This window comes from Prionailurus viverrinus, chromosome E2 (genome assembly GCF_022837055.1).
Source record: "Prionailurus viverrinus isolate Anna chromosome E2, UM_Priviv_1.0, whole genome shotgun sequence".
Taxonomy (NCBI): domain Eukaryota; kingdom Metazoa; phylum Chordata; class Mammalia; order Carnivora; family Felidae; genus Prionailurus; species Prionailurus viverrinus.
In genome coordinates this window covers 13822637-13839735 of record NC_062575.1, presented here as the reverse complement: position 1 = coordinate 13839735, position 17099 = coordinate 13822637, and the positions used below count along the sequence as shown (strand labels likewise).

The window sequence follows — 17099 nt, the reverse complement described above, 5'->3', positions numbered from 1 at the left end:
AAACAGAGACGTCAGCAGGGACCTTTGGGCCAGGCCTTAGTGATTCAACCTCCCCACAGGGTGTAGGCTCATGCAGAGAGCACTGAACGGGGATTCCTGCTTGGCCACCTGACCCCTCCAAGCTTCTTTCACCCACTTCCCCTCCCCCCCCCCCCCCCCCCCGCCGCCCGGAGCCAGGGGAGGTCAGTCTGGACCTTGGAGAGCAAGGAACTCTCCAGGATATGTTTGTAAAAGTACCAGCGATGTTTGGACACCTGACCCAGAGCCTGGCTCTACCCAGGCCTGAGAGCTCCCATCCTTCTGACTCCTGTGTGGGTGCCCTTAGGCCCTGCCTTGGGCACCACCCCAGGAAGGGGGGTGATGGGTGTTCCTGAGGGAGTAGTGTTAGCCGGGTGATGGGATGGGCTTCTCTGGTATTTTTTCCTGTCTGGTAATGCGAGCCCTGGGCAGTGCCCAAGCCTTGCAAACTGGTTTTGTGTTTGCCATTAGGTACAACTGGTCTTGGCCATTGGTAGAAAGGTTCAGTTGCTCCCACTTGACTTTTCTTTGATGCAAAAGGCCTCAGCAGCCATGCTGCTTTGTCCCGTTCTCTAACTCTGGCCTTGGAGTGCGTTGGGGTGCCAACAGGGAAGCAAGACAAGAGAGGCTCCTGGCCTCAGGGCTCTGGCCCCAGCCAGCACTGTCCTCTGGAGCGGCCCCAATCTTTTCTCCCCACCCACAAACCAACAGTCTTCCCCTCATACCCCCACTGCCACCCAGTAGTCCTCTGTCCTCTTAAACAAGGGGCTTATTGAGGCACCTGGGTGGCTCAGTCGGTTAAGCATCCGACTCTTGATTTTGGCTCAGGTCATGAACTCATGGTTCACGAGTTCTAGCCCCGCTTTGCTCTGTGCTGACAGTACAGAACCTGCTTGGGATTCTCTCTCTCTCTCTCTCTCTCTCTCTCTCTCTCTCTCTGACCCTCCCCTGCTCACACTCTGGCTCTCTCGTTCTCAAAATAAACCTAAAAAGTTTTAAATGAGGGGTTCAGCAATGAAGACGACACAGGTCACCCCATCACCATGCCCTGGCCCAACCCAGCCACCCCATTAGCAGTCCCCTAATCTCCACGAGACTCAACATGAGGACAGTAAGGTACCTGTGGGGTAAGATTGTCATGGGGATTGCAACTTCCCCAGAGCCTCAGCCTCCACTGGGGGAAAGCCCTAGAGGGCTGCAGAGGTGAGGGAGGCTGAGTGGTGGGGCTCCATTCTCATCTTTTATGAAATGCTCTTTTTCTAAGACTTCGGTCAAAGGGGCATGAAAACTATAGAAACTGCTGACCAGGTGATCGGGACGCCCCCATGCCAGGCGCTTGAGCTGGGAGCAAGGAGAGTGGGCAGTGGGGGCCAGGACCTGCGCCTGAGGAGGGGCAGAGCTGCTGCGGAGCAGGGAAGGGGGGAGAAACGACCCCTTCCCGCCGGCTCGCCCCACCCCCACCTCCTGGGAAACTGACCCGGGAGCTCTCAAGGTCACCACCACTGAGCCAGCCTGGAGGAGTTTATGGGAGGCAGCCATGGGGAACCCTGCCCACCCCCACACGATCCTGCTCTCACTCCCGGGCCTGTTAACATGGGCCGGGCTTGCGTTCCTGGGCCCCAGATGGTCCCCGCCCGCCCGGTGGTCCCAGTTGGTGTGGTGGGAAATCCTCCCATGCTACCCAGCCCCCAGTGAATGAGGAGGGAGCTCACAGGGGCCCCACTTAGTCATCCAGACAAACCATGAAGCAGCACTGGGCCCTGGTCACATTCAAGCCCCCTCCCTCAAGCGGGGTGCTGCTCCCTCCCAGTCCTCTGCCCCTCTGATCCTGCTGGGACTTCTTTGTGGAGCACTCCTTCCTTGTCTTCTGGTCTCCCGGGCAACGGGATGGGATGTGAGGAAAGGCCAAAGAACTGCCCTTCTGGGAAGCAGGCAGCTGCGGAGCCTCCGCAACCAGGCATGGTCCCCTCAGTGGGCCAGGTGACTGGCTACCCCCCTGCCCTGCTCAGGTGGATGGGCGCCTGGTACCAGTCTGGCCTCCTGAGCCCTCTTCACGTTTGCCCCTCCAGCCACCCTCTTGGGGGTCCTCACCATTCTCTGCATGTTGGCTGCAGGAGGGTGCACCCGGCTGCGCAGGCGGTTGTGGAGGGACAGGAGCAGGAACGTCTCCTTACTGCTCAGAGCTGGGGGTGGGAGACAAGGTCAGGCCCCCTGGGTGATGGGGTGGGGGTCACCGTGGCAAGATTAGAGTTCAGCCCTGCCCTTAGGAAACAAGAGCAGGAGGGGCTGGGGAGGATGGTGGGCATACGGGAGGGCTCGTGCAGAGGGATGGGAGACAGGTGTGGGGCTGGGAGAGAGGCAGGTGCCCAGGCACCCTTGGGCTGAGGGCTGGGGTGAGGGTAACAGGAGGGGGTGAGGGCCAGGGGCTGGGTGTGTGGAGGAGTCAGCCCTGGGGCCCCTTGGCTGGTCTTCCTCCTGGACCCCCCAGCCTGGGTCCACTCCCCTTCATTCTTCCTGCTCCCCAGCCCCCACCCCCCAACCATCTTGGGCCCTTGGACTACCCAAGGGGACTCTTTAAACCACAGCTAGCCTGCCCAGGGCTCAGGCCTGGGAACTGCCTTCCAGCAGCCCCGGAGCGCCCCTCTGCAGAGCTCACAGCGGCTCCACCTCTTTCCTCACCCGGGGGCCCCTTACCTCCAGGCGCTGGAGTGTGTTCCTCCTGCGGCAGCAGCACCTCCACCTCTGTCCGGGCCATGCCAAGGAGAGCCAGAAGTATGGGCAGGAGGCCAGGCCAGCGGCCCCCCAGCCTGGTGGAGGGCTCTGGCCACAGCATGGGCCACTCTGGATGTGGCCTGGCTCAGCCGTCCAGCCCGCTTCCCAGGCTAGATAGAGTGTTCACAATCTCAAGGGGTCAGGCTGTACTGGCAGACAAAAGGGGGAGGCTGGTGAGTAATCGGTGTATCCCAAAAGCCTCCCGTCGGCCCTGGCATGAGAGAAAGCCAGCTCCAATCCCAGGGCTCCACCCCCCTCCAGCCACTGGCCTGGCCAGCAGCCCTGCCCATAACAACCAACCCAGCAGTGTGCACTGACCCTGTGGCCCCTGCTAATCATTGCAGGATTATTGGAGCCCTTGGGGAGCCCTGGGAGCCCCCGCCGATTGGCCCACAGACATTCCAGGGCTGTGGATTAGCAAATGATGGCCGTGCCCTGGCCGGGACAGTGTCCTTTGGGCACATCGGTAGCTTCTACTCCCAGGCCCAGGGCAGGCAGGCGGGAACTGGGCAAGACCCCAGGGGAATTCTTCCCTTTCTCGGGAAGCTCGTCCCAACCCCCAGCCATGAATTAAACATAGACGGATGGTAACCACACACCAGGCAGGTGCCACTGGTAGGCGGGGGCACTGAGGTGTTGGGTTTGTAGGGGAATAGGGGCTAGGGTTGCACCTGTAGGCCGAAAAAAAGTGCCTTAGGACTCGGGGCGGTGTGTGTCTGGGCAGTGTCGGGGGCCGGGCCCCAGCACTATGGCCCCCCACCCCCCGCACGACTGCAGGCCAGGAGAGGGCCAGGCAAGCAGAGGAGACCACGTGATGCCCTTGGCTGACTGGAGTCCTGCTGGGAACAAGTCAGGCTCTAGACAAACAGGCAGTGTAGCAGGAGGGCAGCAAATCACCGTGATGCTTTGGGGCCTAGCCGAGGCCTACACAGTCCCACCAGAATAAATTGAAACAGATCCGCACCGTGGCCCACATTTCTTAGAAAAGACGAGGCCATCCTGCAGGCCCTACCCAAATGCCCGTATCCCTCTCAGGGGAGAGCAAAGTTTATTCCGCCACCGCAGAGGATAGCCTTGGAAGCCAACTACTTCCTCCTCCTGGAGTCTGTGTGACCTCTGACCTCTAGGCCAGCACCCTCTCAGAGCCAGGTGTCCACTTTTGGCGAACTCTGCTGAGACCCAAGTGGGTTTGGGTGTCTGGGGAGAAGCACTGATGGAACGTGTATTGTCCTCATGGGGGGTGGGGGGTGGGGGCAGGGCCAGGCACAAGGGCCCGTATGCTGGCCTGGGGTTGTGTACCCCCCCCCACAGACTACCCGGGCCTTGAGTGTCTCCTCCCTAAACGGATGGCCAGACAGCCTCAGAGTCATCCTGTCTGGATCCTAGCAATGTTTAACAATAGTGTAGTGACCTCTTTCTGTAGAGCTTACAAAGCACGTTCATACACATGAGTTCCCTTAATTGTCGCAACAGCACCGCGCAGCAGTCACCCGTCTTGTAGATGAGGAAGCTGGGCTCCGTGTGTCTGAGGGACTTGCCCCAGGTCACCTGGCAAACACGTGGAGGGTCCCAGCTAATCCGGGGTTTCTGTCTTCACATTCCTGGACACCGGTGCAAATCTGGTTTAATTTACACCGCGGCCTTTTGAGTTCCCCCAAATTCCCACAGCCCTGCTCTATGCCGGGTAACAAAACCCAGTTCTTGCTCCTGGGCTTAAGAGATGAATGTGGCGGTTCTCCTGTGTAGCACGATGCCCGGCACTTGGGACAGGTCGGAAAATATATTTTGAGGCCCGGGGGGGGGGGGGGAGTGACTTTTGAGGGGCCCTGGCCCTGGCCCACTGCAAATGGAGGCCAGGGCGAGCCTAGCTTCAGGAGCTAGAAGAGGAGGAGCTAAGGTGATAAAACACCAGACTTCTGACTGCCTGGGTTCTGAGATACCCTGTGTGACCCTGGGATTGTCACTTCCACTCCTGGGTGTCAGTGTCCAATGGTGTTAAGCAGGCCTTGTGCCTTGGTTTACGTGACATTTAGTTCTGGGTCCAGGCTTTTTACAGGAGCCTGCTGAATATTTGGGGTGGGCACCTCCTTTCTTGCCTGGCAGATTGTCCCAGTAAGCATCTTCTAGTCTGATTTCTACCACCACAGATTAGTTTTATTGTTCTGAATTCCATATAAACCAAGTCCTAGGATACGCACCCTTCAAGGCCTAGGTTCCTCTGCTCTCCACGTCTATGAGATTCACCCATGTTGTGGTCTGTATCAGTAGGTTGCTTTGTTGTTTGTTTGGCTGGTAGTATTTCATTGGATTTTCATTCTCTTATTGATGGGCACTTGGGGTGTTTTAAGCTTCTGTTTATTATGAATAAAGTTGCTGTTGGGGCATCTGGGTGCCTTAGTCGGTTAAGCGTCCCACTCTAGATTTCGGCTCAGGTCATGATTTCATGGGGTGAGATCGAGCCCCGTGTCAGTCTCTGTGGTGGGTGTGGAGCCTGCTTAAGATTCTCTACCTCACTCTTCCTCTCCCTCTGCCCCTCCCCCTCCCTCTAAAAAAATAAAGTAAATCAAAAGGAAATTGATTAATACAAGTCGCTATCAACGTGACTGTACAATTTAAATTTTCTTTTAGTAACCAAAAGAAAGAAAGAAAGAAACAAAAGAAAGAAAGACAAAATAACCCAATTCAAGAGGGAGACATCATAACAACTGATACAGCAGAAATAAAAAAACTTGTAAGGGAAGATTAAGAACAACTTTATGTCAATAAAATAGGCAATGTAAGTACAATGGAAAAATTCCTAGAAAGACAAATTACTAAAATTGACTCACAAAGAATAAGAAATCTGAATGGGCCAATCACAATGGAAGGCATCGAATGAGTAAGCAAAAATCTTCTCACAAAGAGAAGTTTAGGTGCAAACAACTTCACTGCTGAATCCCATCAAATATTTAAGGAAGGAGTAATACCAATCACACATAAACGTTTCAGAAAGCACAAATGGAGGAGCATTTCCCAACTCATTCTGTAAGGTTGGCATCGCACTGGTATCAGAGCAAGACAAAGATGTCACAAGAAAATAAAACTATTGATCAATATCATGAATATGGCATGAATACTGACCCAAAAGTCCTCTACAAAATATTACTTACCTAGTAACATAGAAAAAGGATTCAACACCATGACCAGGTAGGATTTACTCCAGGAATGCAAGGTTGCTTGAGCATTAACAGAAGTCAGTTAATATGGGGTGCCTGGGTGGCTCAGTCAGTTAAGAGTCTGACTTCAGCTCAGGTCAGACTTCGGCTCAGGATCTCACCATTCATGAGTTCGAGCCCCGTGTCAGGCTCTGTGCTGACAGCTCAGAGCCTGGAGCCTGTTTCGGATTCTGTATTTGTCTCTCTCTCTGCCCTTTCCCTGTTCACGCTCTGTCTCTCTCTCAAAAATAAATAAACATTTAAAAAAAGAAAGGTAATGTAATAGAACAAAGGGCAAAACCCACACAATCACCCCAAAGACACAGAAAAAGTATCTGATAAAATCCCAAACCAATTCCTTGTGAAAGTTCTCAACAAGCTGGGAATAGAAAACAAAATCCTCATCCTGATAAAGGGCCCTGTTATGGGCTGGAATGTGTCCTCCTCCCCAAATGTATATGTTGAAGTATGAATCCTGGTACCTCAGAATTGGAATACATTTGAAGACAGAGACTTTTTTTTTTAATGTTTATTTATTTTGACAGAGAGAGAGAGAAAGCACAAGCAGGGGAGGGACAGAGAGAGAGGGAGAGAGAGGATCCCAAGCAGGTTCCACACTGTCAGCGCAGAGCCTGATGCGGGGCTCGATCTGACGAACCGTGAGATCATGACCTGAGTGGAAATCAAGAGTCTGATGCTCAATCAAGAGTCTGATGCCCGGAGACAGAGTCTTTAAAGAGGTAATTAAGGTTAAAGGAGGTCATGGGGGTGGGCCCTGACCTAATATGACTGATGCTCTTATAGGAAGAGGAGTTAGGATACACATAAACGCTGAGAGGAGATCATGTGAAGACATGGAAGGTGGCTGTCTATAAGCCTAGGAGACATCTTGCAGAAGAAGCCAGTCCTGTTACACCTTGATCTTGGCTTTCTAGCCTCCACAACTTTGAGTAAAATACATTTCTGTTATTTAAGCCACGCAGTCTGGTACTTTGTTATGACAGCCCCGGCAAACAAATACAGACCCTGTGAAAATCCTACAGCAAACATCATACTTGATGGTGGAAGACTAAACACTGTCTTTCTAAGATCAGAAACAAGGTGAGAATGTGTAGTCCCACATTATGTTATTGGATGTGTGATTAGTGCGAGAAGGTGAAAACTAAATGCATCCAGAAGGGAAAAGAGTAAGTACAACTATCTTCATTTGCAAATGATAGGCTCCTATATGTAGAAAACCCTGAGGAATGTTTAAAAAAACTACTAGGGTGCCCGGGGTTGAGTACCCAACTCTTGGTTTCAGCTTGGATCATGATCCCGGGGTTGTGAGATTGAGCCCCATGTTGGGTTCTGTGCTGAGCGTGGAACTTATTTGGGATTCTCTCTCTCTTCCTCTGCCCCTCCCTCCCACTCATGTTCTCTCTCTCTCAAACATTAAAAAATAAAAATAAAAAAAAAACCCTACCACAAAGGTTTTAGGATATAAAATAAATAGACAAAATCAATCGTATTTCTACAAATTAGCAATAAGCAGTCCAAAATAGGGGGCGCCTGGGTGGCTCAGTCGGTTAAGCGGCCGACTTCAGCTCAAGTCGTGATCTCACAGTTCATGGGTTCAAGCCCCGTGTTGGGCTCTGTGCTGACAGTTCAGAGCCCGGAGCCTGCTTTGGATTCTGTGTCTCCCTCTCTCTCTGCCCTTCCCCTGCTTGAGTTCCGTCTCTGTCTGTCTCTCTCTCAAATAAACGTTAAAAAAATGTTTAAAGAGAAATAAAAGAAGGTGAGAAATAGATCCTAAAATGTACATGGAAAAGGTGAAGGAATTAGAATAACCAAATTGTTTTCGAAAAAAAACAAAGATAGAGAACTTGTACCTGATTTCAAAATGTGCAGTGAAACTATAGCAATCACAAATATGCGCTCTAGAGAAAGGATAGACCTATAGATCAAGGGAACAGAACAGACAGCTCAGAAAGAAACATTAAGTTTTATGGTCAACTGATTGTTGACCAAGGTGCCAGAACAATTCAGTGGGGGAAAGGATAATCTTGTCAACACGTGGTGCTGGGATCATTGGATATCCAAATTCAAAACCACAAATTTATAGTTATTTCATAGTACCCACAAAATGAACTTCAAATGAATCATAGACCTACATATAAAAGCAAGAACTGTAAAAGATCTAGGGGGAAAAAAACATGGGAGAATATCTTTGTGACCCTGAGTCAGGCAATGATTTCTTAGATATGACACCAAAAAGACAATTCATAAAACCAAAAAATCAGTAATTTCATAAAAATTAAAAACTTTTGACTCTCAAAAGACACCATTGTGAAGATGAAAAGACAGGCCTCACATTGAGAGAAAAAAATTTTTTTAATGTTTATTTATTTTTGAGAGATAGAGACAGAGCATGAGAAGGGGAGAGAGAGAGGGAGACACAGAATCCAAAGCAGGCTCCAGGCTCTGAGCTGTCAGCACAGAGCCCGGCGCGGGGGCTTGAACTCATCAACTGTGAGATCATGACCTGAGCCAAAGTCAGATGCTTAACTGACTGAGCCACCCAGACTCCCCGATAGAAAATATTTTTTTAAAAATTTTTTAACGTTTTTATTTATTTTTGAGACAGAAAGAGACAGAGCATGAACAGGGGAGGGGCAGAGAGAGAGGGAGACACAGAATCCGAAACAGGCTCCAGGCTCCGAGCCATCAGCACAGAGCCCGACACGGAGCTCGAACTCACGGACCGTGAGATCATGACCTCAGCTGAAGTCGGACACCCAACCAACCGAGCCACCCAGGCACCCCCAATAGAAAATATTTTTAAATCATATATTTGGTAAAGGACTCATATGCAGTACACAAAGAACTCTTACAATTCAATAATGAGAAGACAAACAACCATTTTTAAAAACAGGTGCGGCACCTGGGTGACTCAGTGGGTTGAGCATCAGATTCTTGATTTTGGCTCAGGTCATGATCCCAGGGTTGTGGGACTGAGCCCCATGTCGGGCTCCACGCTGATGGTGTGGAGCCTGCTTGGGATTCTCTGTCTCTGCTCTTTCTTTGCCCTTCCCCCACTCACACTTAAGATTCTCTCTCACCTTCTGTCCCTTTCGTGCTCTCTCGCGCGCGCTCTCTAAAAAAGGGGGAGGGCAAAAGATTTTAATAGATGTTTCACACAAAAAGACATATGAATGGAGAAAAAGCACACGAAAAGATGCTAAACATCATTAGTCACTAAGGAAATGAAAATTAAAACTACAATGAGATACCATCACGCACCCAGGAGAAAGGATAGTCCAAAAGACAGGTCCAAGTTTGAGTGAGATGTGGTGAAATTGGAACCCGCATACATTGCTGGTGGCCGGGTAAAACTGTACACTTTGGAAAAGAGTGTGGCAGTTTCTTAGAAAGTCAAATATATACTTACCACGAACCCCAGAAACTTTACTTCCAGTTATGTGTCCAGGAGAGACAGACACACACGTCCATACAAAGACTTGTCCACAAGTGATGGCAGCAGTAACATTCATAACAGCCAAAAGCTGGAAACAACCCAATGTCCTTTGAAATGTTGAACTGATAAACTGTTTAGCCATAAAATGGAACACCATTCGGCATTAAAAAGGACCAAACGTTTTCCCCACCTTGCTTTACTGAGATATAATTGACGGTAATGGAACATGCTTTTGAGTCATACTACAACTTGGATGAACTTCAAATACCTTCAGCTAGGGGACTGGAGTCACACAAGTGATACGTTGGGCGATTTCGTTTATAGGAAATGTCCACAAAGGCAACTCTCTAGAGGCAGAAAGCAGATCAGTGGTTGTCTAGGGGAGGGGGTGCCTGGCTGGCTGGCTTGTGTAGAGCACGTGACTTTGATCTTGGGGTTTTGAGTTCCAGCCTCTTGTTGGGTGTACTTAAAAAAATTAAAAATCTTCTTTTTAAAAATTTTTTTTCAACGTTTATTTATTTTTGGGACAGAGAGAGACAGAGCATGAACGGGGAAGGGGCAGAGAGAGAGGGAGACACAGAATCGGAAACAGGCTCCAGGCTCCGAGCCATCAGCCCAGAGCCTGACGCGGGGCTCGAACTCACGGACCGCGAGATTGTGACCTGGCTGAAGTCGGACGCTTAACCGACTGCGCCACCCAGGCGCCCCCCCAAAAATTAAAAATCTTTAAAAAAAAAGGTTGCCTGGGGATGGGAATAGGGCTTGACTGACTATAATTCATGAGAGAGGGGCACCAGGGTGGCTCAGTCGGTTAGGCGTCTGACTTTAGCTCAGGTCATGATCTCACAGCCCATGAGCCCAAGCCCCGCTCGGGCTCTGTGCTGACAGCTCAGAGCCTGGAGCCTGCTTCGGATTCTGTGTCTGCCTCTCTGCCCCTCCCCTGCTCACACTCTCTCTTTCTCTCTCACAAATAAATAAACATCAAAATTTTTTTTTTAGATTTCATGAGAGAACTTTTTGGGGTGGCATAAAGGTTCTGAACCTGGATTGTGGGGACAGATGCCCAAATGTATAAACTGACTGAAAATCATTCAACTGTACATATATGATAGATGCAATTCCTGGCAGGTAAAATATATCCCTCTAAAGCTGTTTAAGAAAACAAACAAACAGTAGGAAACACCAACTCATTTTATGAGTCCAGCATCGCACAGATACCAAAACCAGACAGAGATACCACACGAAAAATTTTTAGGGCGACATGTCCCTATGTCTGTAGTTTAGTTTGAAATGTGCCCAAACCAAGACTGATTGATAACTAGATGAACAAACACATGACAAAGGATGTTTAGTAGAATGGTAGGATCTAGCATTAGGTATTTGGGCATTCACTGAAAAATCCTTCAACTTTGCAGTACCTTTGAAATCTTTGATAATAAAACGGAAAAAGAAATGTATCCATAACACAGGACATGGCTCAACTGAGAATAAATTTTATGAAGTCAAACAGTATAAATAATATCGATGTAATCCAAAAAGGAGAAGAAAGACAAAGTTTAAAAATAGGTGGCAAGAGGAAGCGACAAGTATGGGGGTGGGGTGAGAGCTACGTGGCCGTCTAAGTCGGTGGAGAGTATCTGGGCTTCAAGTCTGAGAAATACGAGTATAAGGGCGACTGAAGAGGTTGAGTTAATGACCAGAAGAAAGAGCTGTAAGAGTTGATTGAGAATTGCAGCGGTGGGGTTGTTCAGGGACCTGCTGTTTATCATTATCGGCCTCGTAGTATTGCTCAACTTAAAACTGGTGTCTGTGTTACTTTGATAAAAATAAGAATTAAATTAAAAAAATTAGCCACAGGGGTGCCCGGGTGGCTCAGGCGGTTACGCATCCAACTCTTGATTTCAGCTCAGGGCATGACCTCGAGGTTGGTGAGTTTGAGCCCGTACCAGGCTCTGCAATGACAGTGTGGCGCCTGCTTGGGATTCTCTCTCACTCTTTTTCCTCTCTCTCTCTTTCTCTGCTTTTCCGCTGCATGCTCTCTCTCAAAAATACATCAATAAACTTAAACATTAGTCACAAAAAGCTCATACTTAAGCTCTTGGAAATATAATAAGACCGGAAGCCTTTTCCTGTTTGGGGCAGACGATCAGGGAGAAGCCTGAAATTGCCCAAGACTGGCTCACTTAGGTCAGGGCTGCTTCTGTCTGGGGAGGGCGCCTGGGTGCTGGAGGGCCCCCACCCTCCAGAGTCTCCAGATCCTGCCCCTGCCTCAGTTGGGGGCTGGAGTTTGCAGGAGCCTGGAGGCTGTGTGCCCATCTCCTGTTCCTCTTGGCTCCTGGCTGGCTGAGCAGCTGCAGTGTGAGTTCTGGAATCCTGCCTGGGGGAGGAAGGCAAAGCCTAGCTAGGCAAAGAGAGTTTTACATTTGAGATCAGGTGTGGCACTAGGTCATATGGAGAGAGTCTGTGCCTAACCCTTACACATTTACAAAGCATTTTGAGAAGAAAAGGTGGAGTCTAGAACAAGCAAGTGTTTCATCAGGCCCAGAGCTCCGGACTAAGTAGATTTGGAAAGGAGAATGGGAACTTGCTTTTTTGCGTCCAAACCCTCCATGCTTGTTGCCACTGGAATTTCTCCCTCCCACAATTCTGCTGAACTTCCATTGGAAAAGCTGCCAGAAAGGAGCGTCTGGATGGCTCAGTCGGTTAAGCGTCTGACTTCAGCTCAAGTCATGATCTCACAGTTCGTGGGTTTGGGCCCCGCATCAGGCTCTATGTGGACAGCTGAGAGCCTGGAGCCTTCTTCGGTTCTGTGCCTCCTTCTCTCTGCCCCTCGCCTCCTTGCACTCTGTCTCAAAAATAAAAGAACATGAAAAAAATAACAATAAAATTAAAAGGCCAATGCTTTAAAAACAGAGTGGTAACAAAGGCAGCTCTCAGGCACTGATTGTTGTGCAAGGAGCCAAGTATTTTATACACATTGTTTGAGTCTTGCAAAAAAAAGTATCATTGCTAATTTTACAAGCAAGTAGATAGAAGCTAGGATGATTACTTTTTTTTAAAGTTTATTTATTTTGAGAGAGTTGTATACACACAAGCCGAGGAAGGGCAGAGAGAGAGGGAGACAGACAGAGGGAGAGGGAGGGAATCCCAAGCAGGTTCTGCACTGTCCGAACTGGACACGAGGCTTGATCCCACACCATGGGAGCATGACCCTGGGAGCGTGACTTGGGCCGAGATCAAGAGTCAGATGCTGAACTGACTGAGCCACCCAGGCGCCCCTAGGACGATTAATTTTATGCATCAACTTGGCTAGGTCATGGTGTCCAGAAGTTTGGTCAAGTACTCCTCTGGATATTGTTGTACAGGTATTTTCTAGATATGATTGACAGTCGACTGTTTGACTAAAGCAGATCACTCGCTATAACGTGGGTGGGCCATATCCATTCACTTCAGGGCATTAAAAAAAGCACCAAGGTCTCCAGAGGAAAAAGGAATTCAGCCCCTAGACTACCTTTGAACTCAAGAACCCAACATCAAACGTTCTTAGGTCTCCACCATGTCCCCTGCCCTACAGATTTTGGACTTACCGGCCCCTACAGTCCGGTGAGCCAAATCCTTAAAATAAACCTCACCCTCCATACACACATCCTATAGCCTCTTTCTCTTTTTCTAGGCTTTATTGGTGCCTAATACAGAGGCAGGGCTTCCCTGCACCACACACCAGATCTGTGGATTGCCTCGTCCACTCACCACAGAAGACCGAGGCTGGAACAGAGAGGGCTGGAGGACTTCTGGGGCACCTGAAGAGGCAGAGAGGATAGTGACCCACTCAAAACAACTCAGTAGTCCTTTATTAGACACTGTCAGCTCAGCCGAAGCGTCCGGTCTCACCAGAAGGCCATGTGACAAAACCTGTCAAAACTGTACGTCATCACACTCTGTGATCTGGCAATTTTATTTCCGTAAATTTACCTTGGGAAAATAACTGGACTCAGGTATATTGGTAGACCTACAAACGGGACTGTTATAATAGTGAGAAAATAAATGTACTTAGAGGAGAGGATAAAGTTTTAAATGGGACACCCGGTCTACGCAGTACTATGCAGGCCCCATAAAAGGAAAATGTAGAACTCTCACTTCTGGGTAGGATGGAGTTGTTGGCAGCCAAATAATGTTTGTTCCCACTGAAAACAACTAGAAAAGCCAGAGGAGCAGATGATATTTCAGGTTTAAGAGAGGTACAGAAGCAACAGTGGCCAGAAGGGTTAAGGATGTGCAGAGGGAAGAGCCACGGAGGTGCAAAGCGACAACTTTCAGCCATCTGCAATTGCCAATTCTGGCAAGAGGCTAAGGATCCAGGTTTTCCCCAGGGGGAAGGCTGCCGGTGAGACAAGAGAAATTAGCAGAGCCGTTTATAATCTCACAGGCTGCAGTGACAAAACCGGAAGCCCGAGGAACCTCAAATATATGTTCAGTTATCACCATTACCTGAAGTCTGAAATTTTATAAGATGGGAACCTTAAAAGGTGACCCTCAGATGGTTCCAGCCCCCGGCCTTCAGGCCCCCCACTCCCCCCGCCGATGCCACACGGGGTGGAAATAAGCTGACGCCACCAAGCGCTGCCCAAACGACAGATTCATGAACAAAGTAGATGACTGGTGTTTTAGAAATGACTTTTTTAAGCTTATTTATTTATTTTGAGAGACACAGAGACAGCACAAGTGGGGGAGGGGCAGAGAGAGAGGGAGAGAGAGTCCCAAGCAGGCTCCGCGCTGTCAGCACAGAACTGGACGCGGGGCTCCAACTCACGAGCCGCGAGATCCTGACCTGAGCCGAAGTCAGACGCTTAACCGACTGAGCCACCCAGGCACCCCCAGAGTAGAGAATTAAGGAGCTTAAGCCCTCCTGTTGTGCTGCCTGGATTGGAATCCTTCCTCCACTACTTCTCCTCTAAGTCAACCAAATTCTTTAACCTCTCCGAGCCTGAGTTTTAGCTTCTTCAAATTGGGAACAGTAGAACCTGCCTCAGAGGGTGGTTATGAATCTAAAATGACCCGTGTCTGGCACAAAAACAGACACTCAGATCAATGGAACAGAATAGAGAACCCAGAAATGGACCCCCAAACGTATGGCCAGCTAATCTTTGACAAAGCAGGAAAGAATGTTCAGTGGAATAAAGACAGTCTCTTCAGCAAGTGGCGCTGGGAAAACTGGACAGCGACATGCAGAACAATGAACCTGGACCACTTTCTTACATCACGCACACAAAATAAACTCAAAATGGATGAAAGACCTCAATGTAAGACAGGAAGCCATCAAAATCCTCGAGGAGAAAGCAGGCGAAAACCTCTTTGACCTTGGCCGCAGCAACTTCTTACTCAACACGTCTCTGGAGGCAAGGGAAACGAAAGCAAAAATGAACTACTGGGACCTCATCAAAATAAAAAGCTTCTGCACAGCGAAGGAAACAATCAGCAAAACTGAAAGGCAACCTTCGGAATGGAAGAAGATATTTGCAAACAACGTATCAGATAAAGCGTTAGTATCCAAAATCTAGAAAGAACTTATCAAACTCAACACCCACAAAACAAATAGTCCAGTGAAGAAATGGGCCAAAGACATGAATAGACACTTCTCCAAAGAAGACATCCAGATGGCTAACGGACACGTGAAAAAATGCTCAACGTCACGCATCATCAGGGAAATACAAATCAAAACCACCACGAGATACCACCTCACCCCTGTCAGAATGGCTAACGTGAACAACTCAGGCAACCACAGATGTTGGCGAGGATGCGGAGAGAGAGGATCTCTTTTGCACTGCTGGTGGGAACGCAAGCTGGTGCAGCCACTCTGGAAAACAGGATGGAGCTTCCTCAAAAAATCAGAAATAGAAGTACCCTAGGACCCAGCAATTGCACTACCAGGCATTTATCCAAGGGATACAGGTGTGCCCTTTCGAAGGAACACACGCACCCCAACGTTCACAGCAGCGCTAACAACAATAGCCAAAGTAAGGAAAGAGCCCAAATGTCCATCGATGGATGAACGGATAAAGAAGATGTGGTACATATGTACAATGGAGCATTACTCGGCCATCAAAGAGAATGAAATCTTGCCGTTTGCAACCACATGGATGGAACTAGAGGGTATTATGCTAAGTGCAAGTAGTCAGCCAGAGAAAGACAAATATCATAGGACTTCACTCATAGGAGGACTTTAAGATACAAAACAGATGAACATAAGGGAAGCAAAAATAACATAAAAACAGAGAGGGGGACAAAACAGAAGAGACTCTTAAATATGGAGAACAAACCGAGCGTGGCTGGAGGGGTTGTGGGAGGGGGGGATGGGCTAAATGGTAAGGGGCACTAAGGAATCTACTCCTGAAATCATTGTTGCACTATAGGCTAACTTGAATGTAATTTAAAAAAATTTAAAAAAAATAAGGTAAAAAAATCTGAAAATAAATTCATAAATAAAATGATCCATGGCAAGAACTTAGCCGACTTAGCCTGGCACCTGCTGCTGTTATTTTTACCAGCGTTGTCCGATGGCTGTATGGATATAAAAACGCCCTCCCTCATTCTCTCCCAGGGAGCTTGTCTGCCCAGCTCCTGGTGGAAAGGCCTCAGGTGTGTGGGTCGGATGAGTTAATATTGATTGGTCTAGGCAATTTCCAAACATGGGATCACTTGGGGTTTTAAAATCTGGACTCTCTCTGGGGCGCCTGGGTGGCTCAGTTGGTTAAGCGTCCGACTTCGGCTCCCGTCATGATCTCACAGTTCTTGGGTTCAAGCCCGGCATTGGGCTCTGTGCTGACAGCTCAGAGCCCGGAGCCTGCTTTAGATTCTGTGTCTCCCTCTCTCTCTGCCCCTCCCCTGCTTGCGCTCTGTCTCTCTCTCTTTCAAAAATAAACATTAAAAAAAATGATTTAAAGTCTGGATTCTCTCCTTTTAGGGCATGTATTGCCAGGCAAATGTTCTATCCCTCTGAGCCTGCTTCTTGCCCCGCAAAACAGGGTTAAGGCTGTCTACCGAACAGGGTGAATACGTGGGGATGTTATAAGGCACCGTTCTGACACAAAGTGAGTCCCTGATAAATAGCAGCTATTAACACTAGTAACACTTATCCTGTGATACAGCAGGTAACAAATTAATTACTTTGGAAGGAAAACAAGGGGGGGGGTGGATAACCTTTTTTTAAGTTTGTTTAAGTTATTTATTTTGAGAGAGGGAGAGAAAAAATGCATAAGTGGGAGAGGGGCAGAGAGAGGGGGCGGGGGGAGGAGAGAATCCCAAGCAGGCTCTGCACTGACAGTCCAGAGCCCAATGCAGGGCTCGAAGTCATGAACCGTGAAATCATGACCCTAGCCAAAGTCACATGTTTCACTGAGTCACCCAGGCACCCAGGAATCACTTTTTTGTGCAGAATTTTGGGAGCTTTAAAATTTTTGTATTATCTATATTGTTTTAAAATTGTAATCCACATTTTAATAAATTTTAAGAAGATTAATACATTCAAATTATCAATAGAAATGTAAATATGCTATATTGTGTGCCACATACACATTTAAAAAAAATTTTTTTTAACGTTTATTTATTTTTGAGACAGAGAGAGACAGAGCGTGAACGGGGGAGGGTCAGAGAGAGGGAGA

At 48.6% G+C, this 17099-nt stretch overlaps 1 protein-coding gene across 5 annotated transcripts in view; it reads right to left on the bottom strand.

Annotated features, from left to right (window-relative positions):
• The window catches only part of LOC125153647 (C-type lectin domain family 18 member A-like), a 42807-nt gene that overhangs the window by 19506 nt on the left and 6202 nt on the right, over positions 1-17099 (bottom strand). For 4 of the 5 annotated variants that reach the window (XM_047837020.1, XM_047837016.1, XM_047837017.1 and 1 more), the window contains exons 2-3: positions 2713-2934; positions 2110-2201 (exon numbers count right to left, since the gene is read on the bottom strand). In XM_047837020.1, the coding sequence (XP_047692976.1) occupies positions 2110-2201; positions 2713-2851 (231 nt within the window). In that variant the 5' untranslated portion in view covers positions 2852-2934. Of the gene's footprint in view, positions 1-2109; positions 2230-2712; positions 2935-17099 lie in introns of those variants that run through there. The other variant, XM_047837018.1, reaches the window with a different exon arrangement.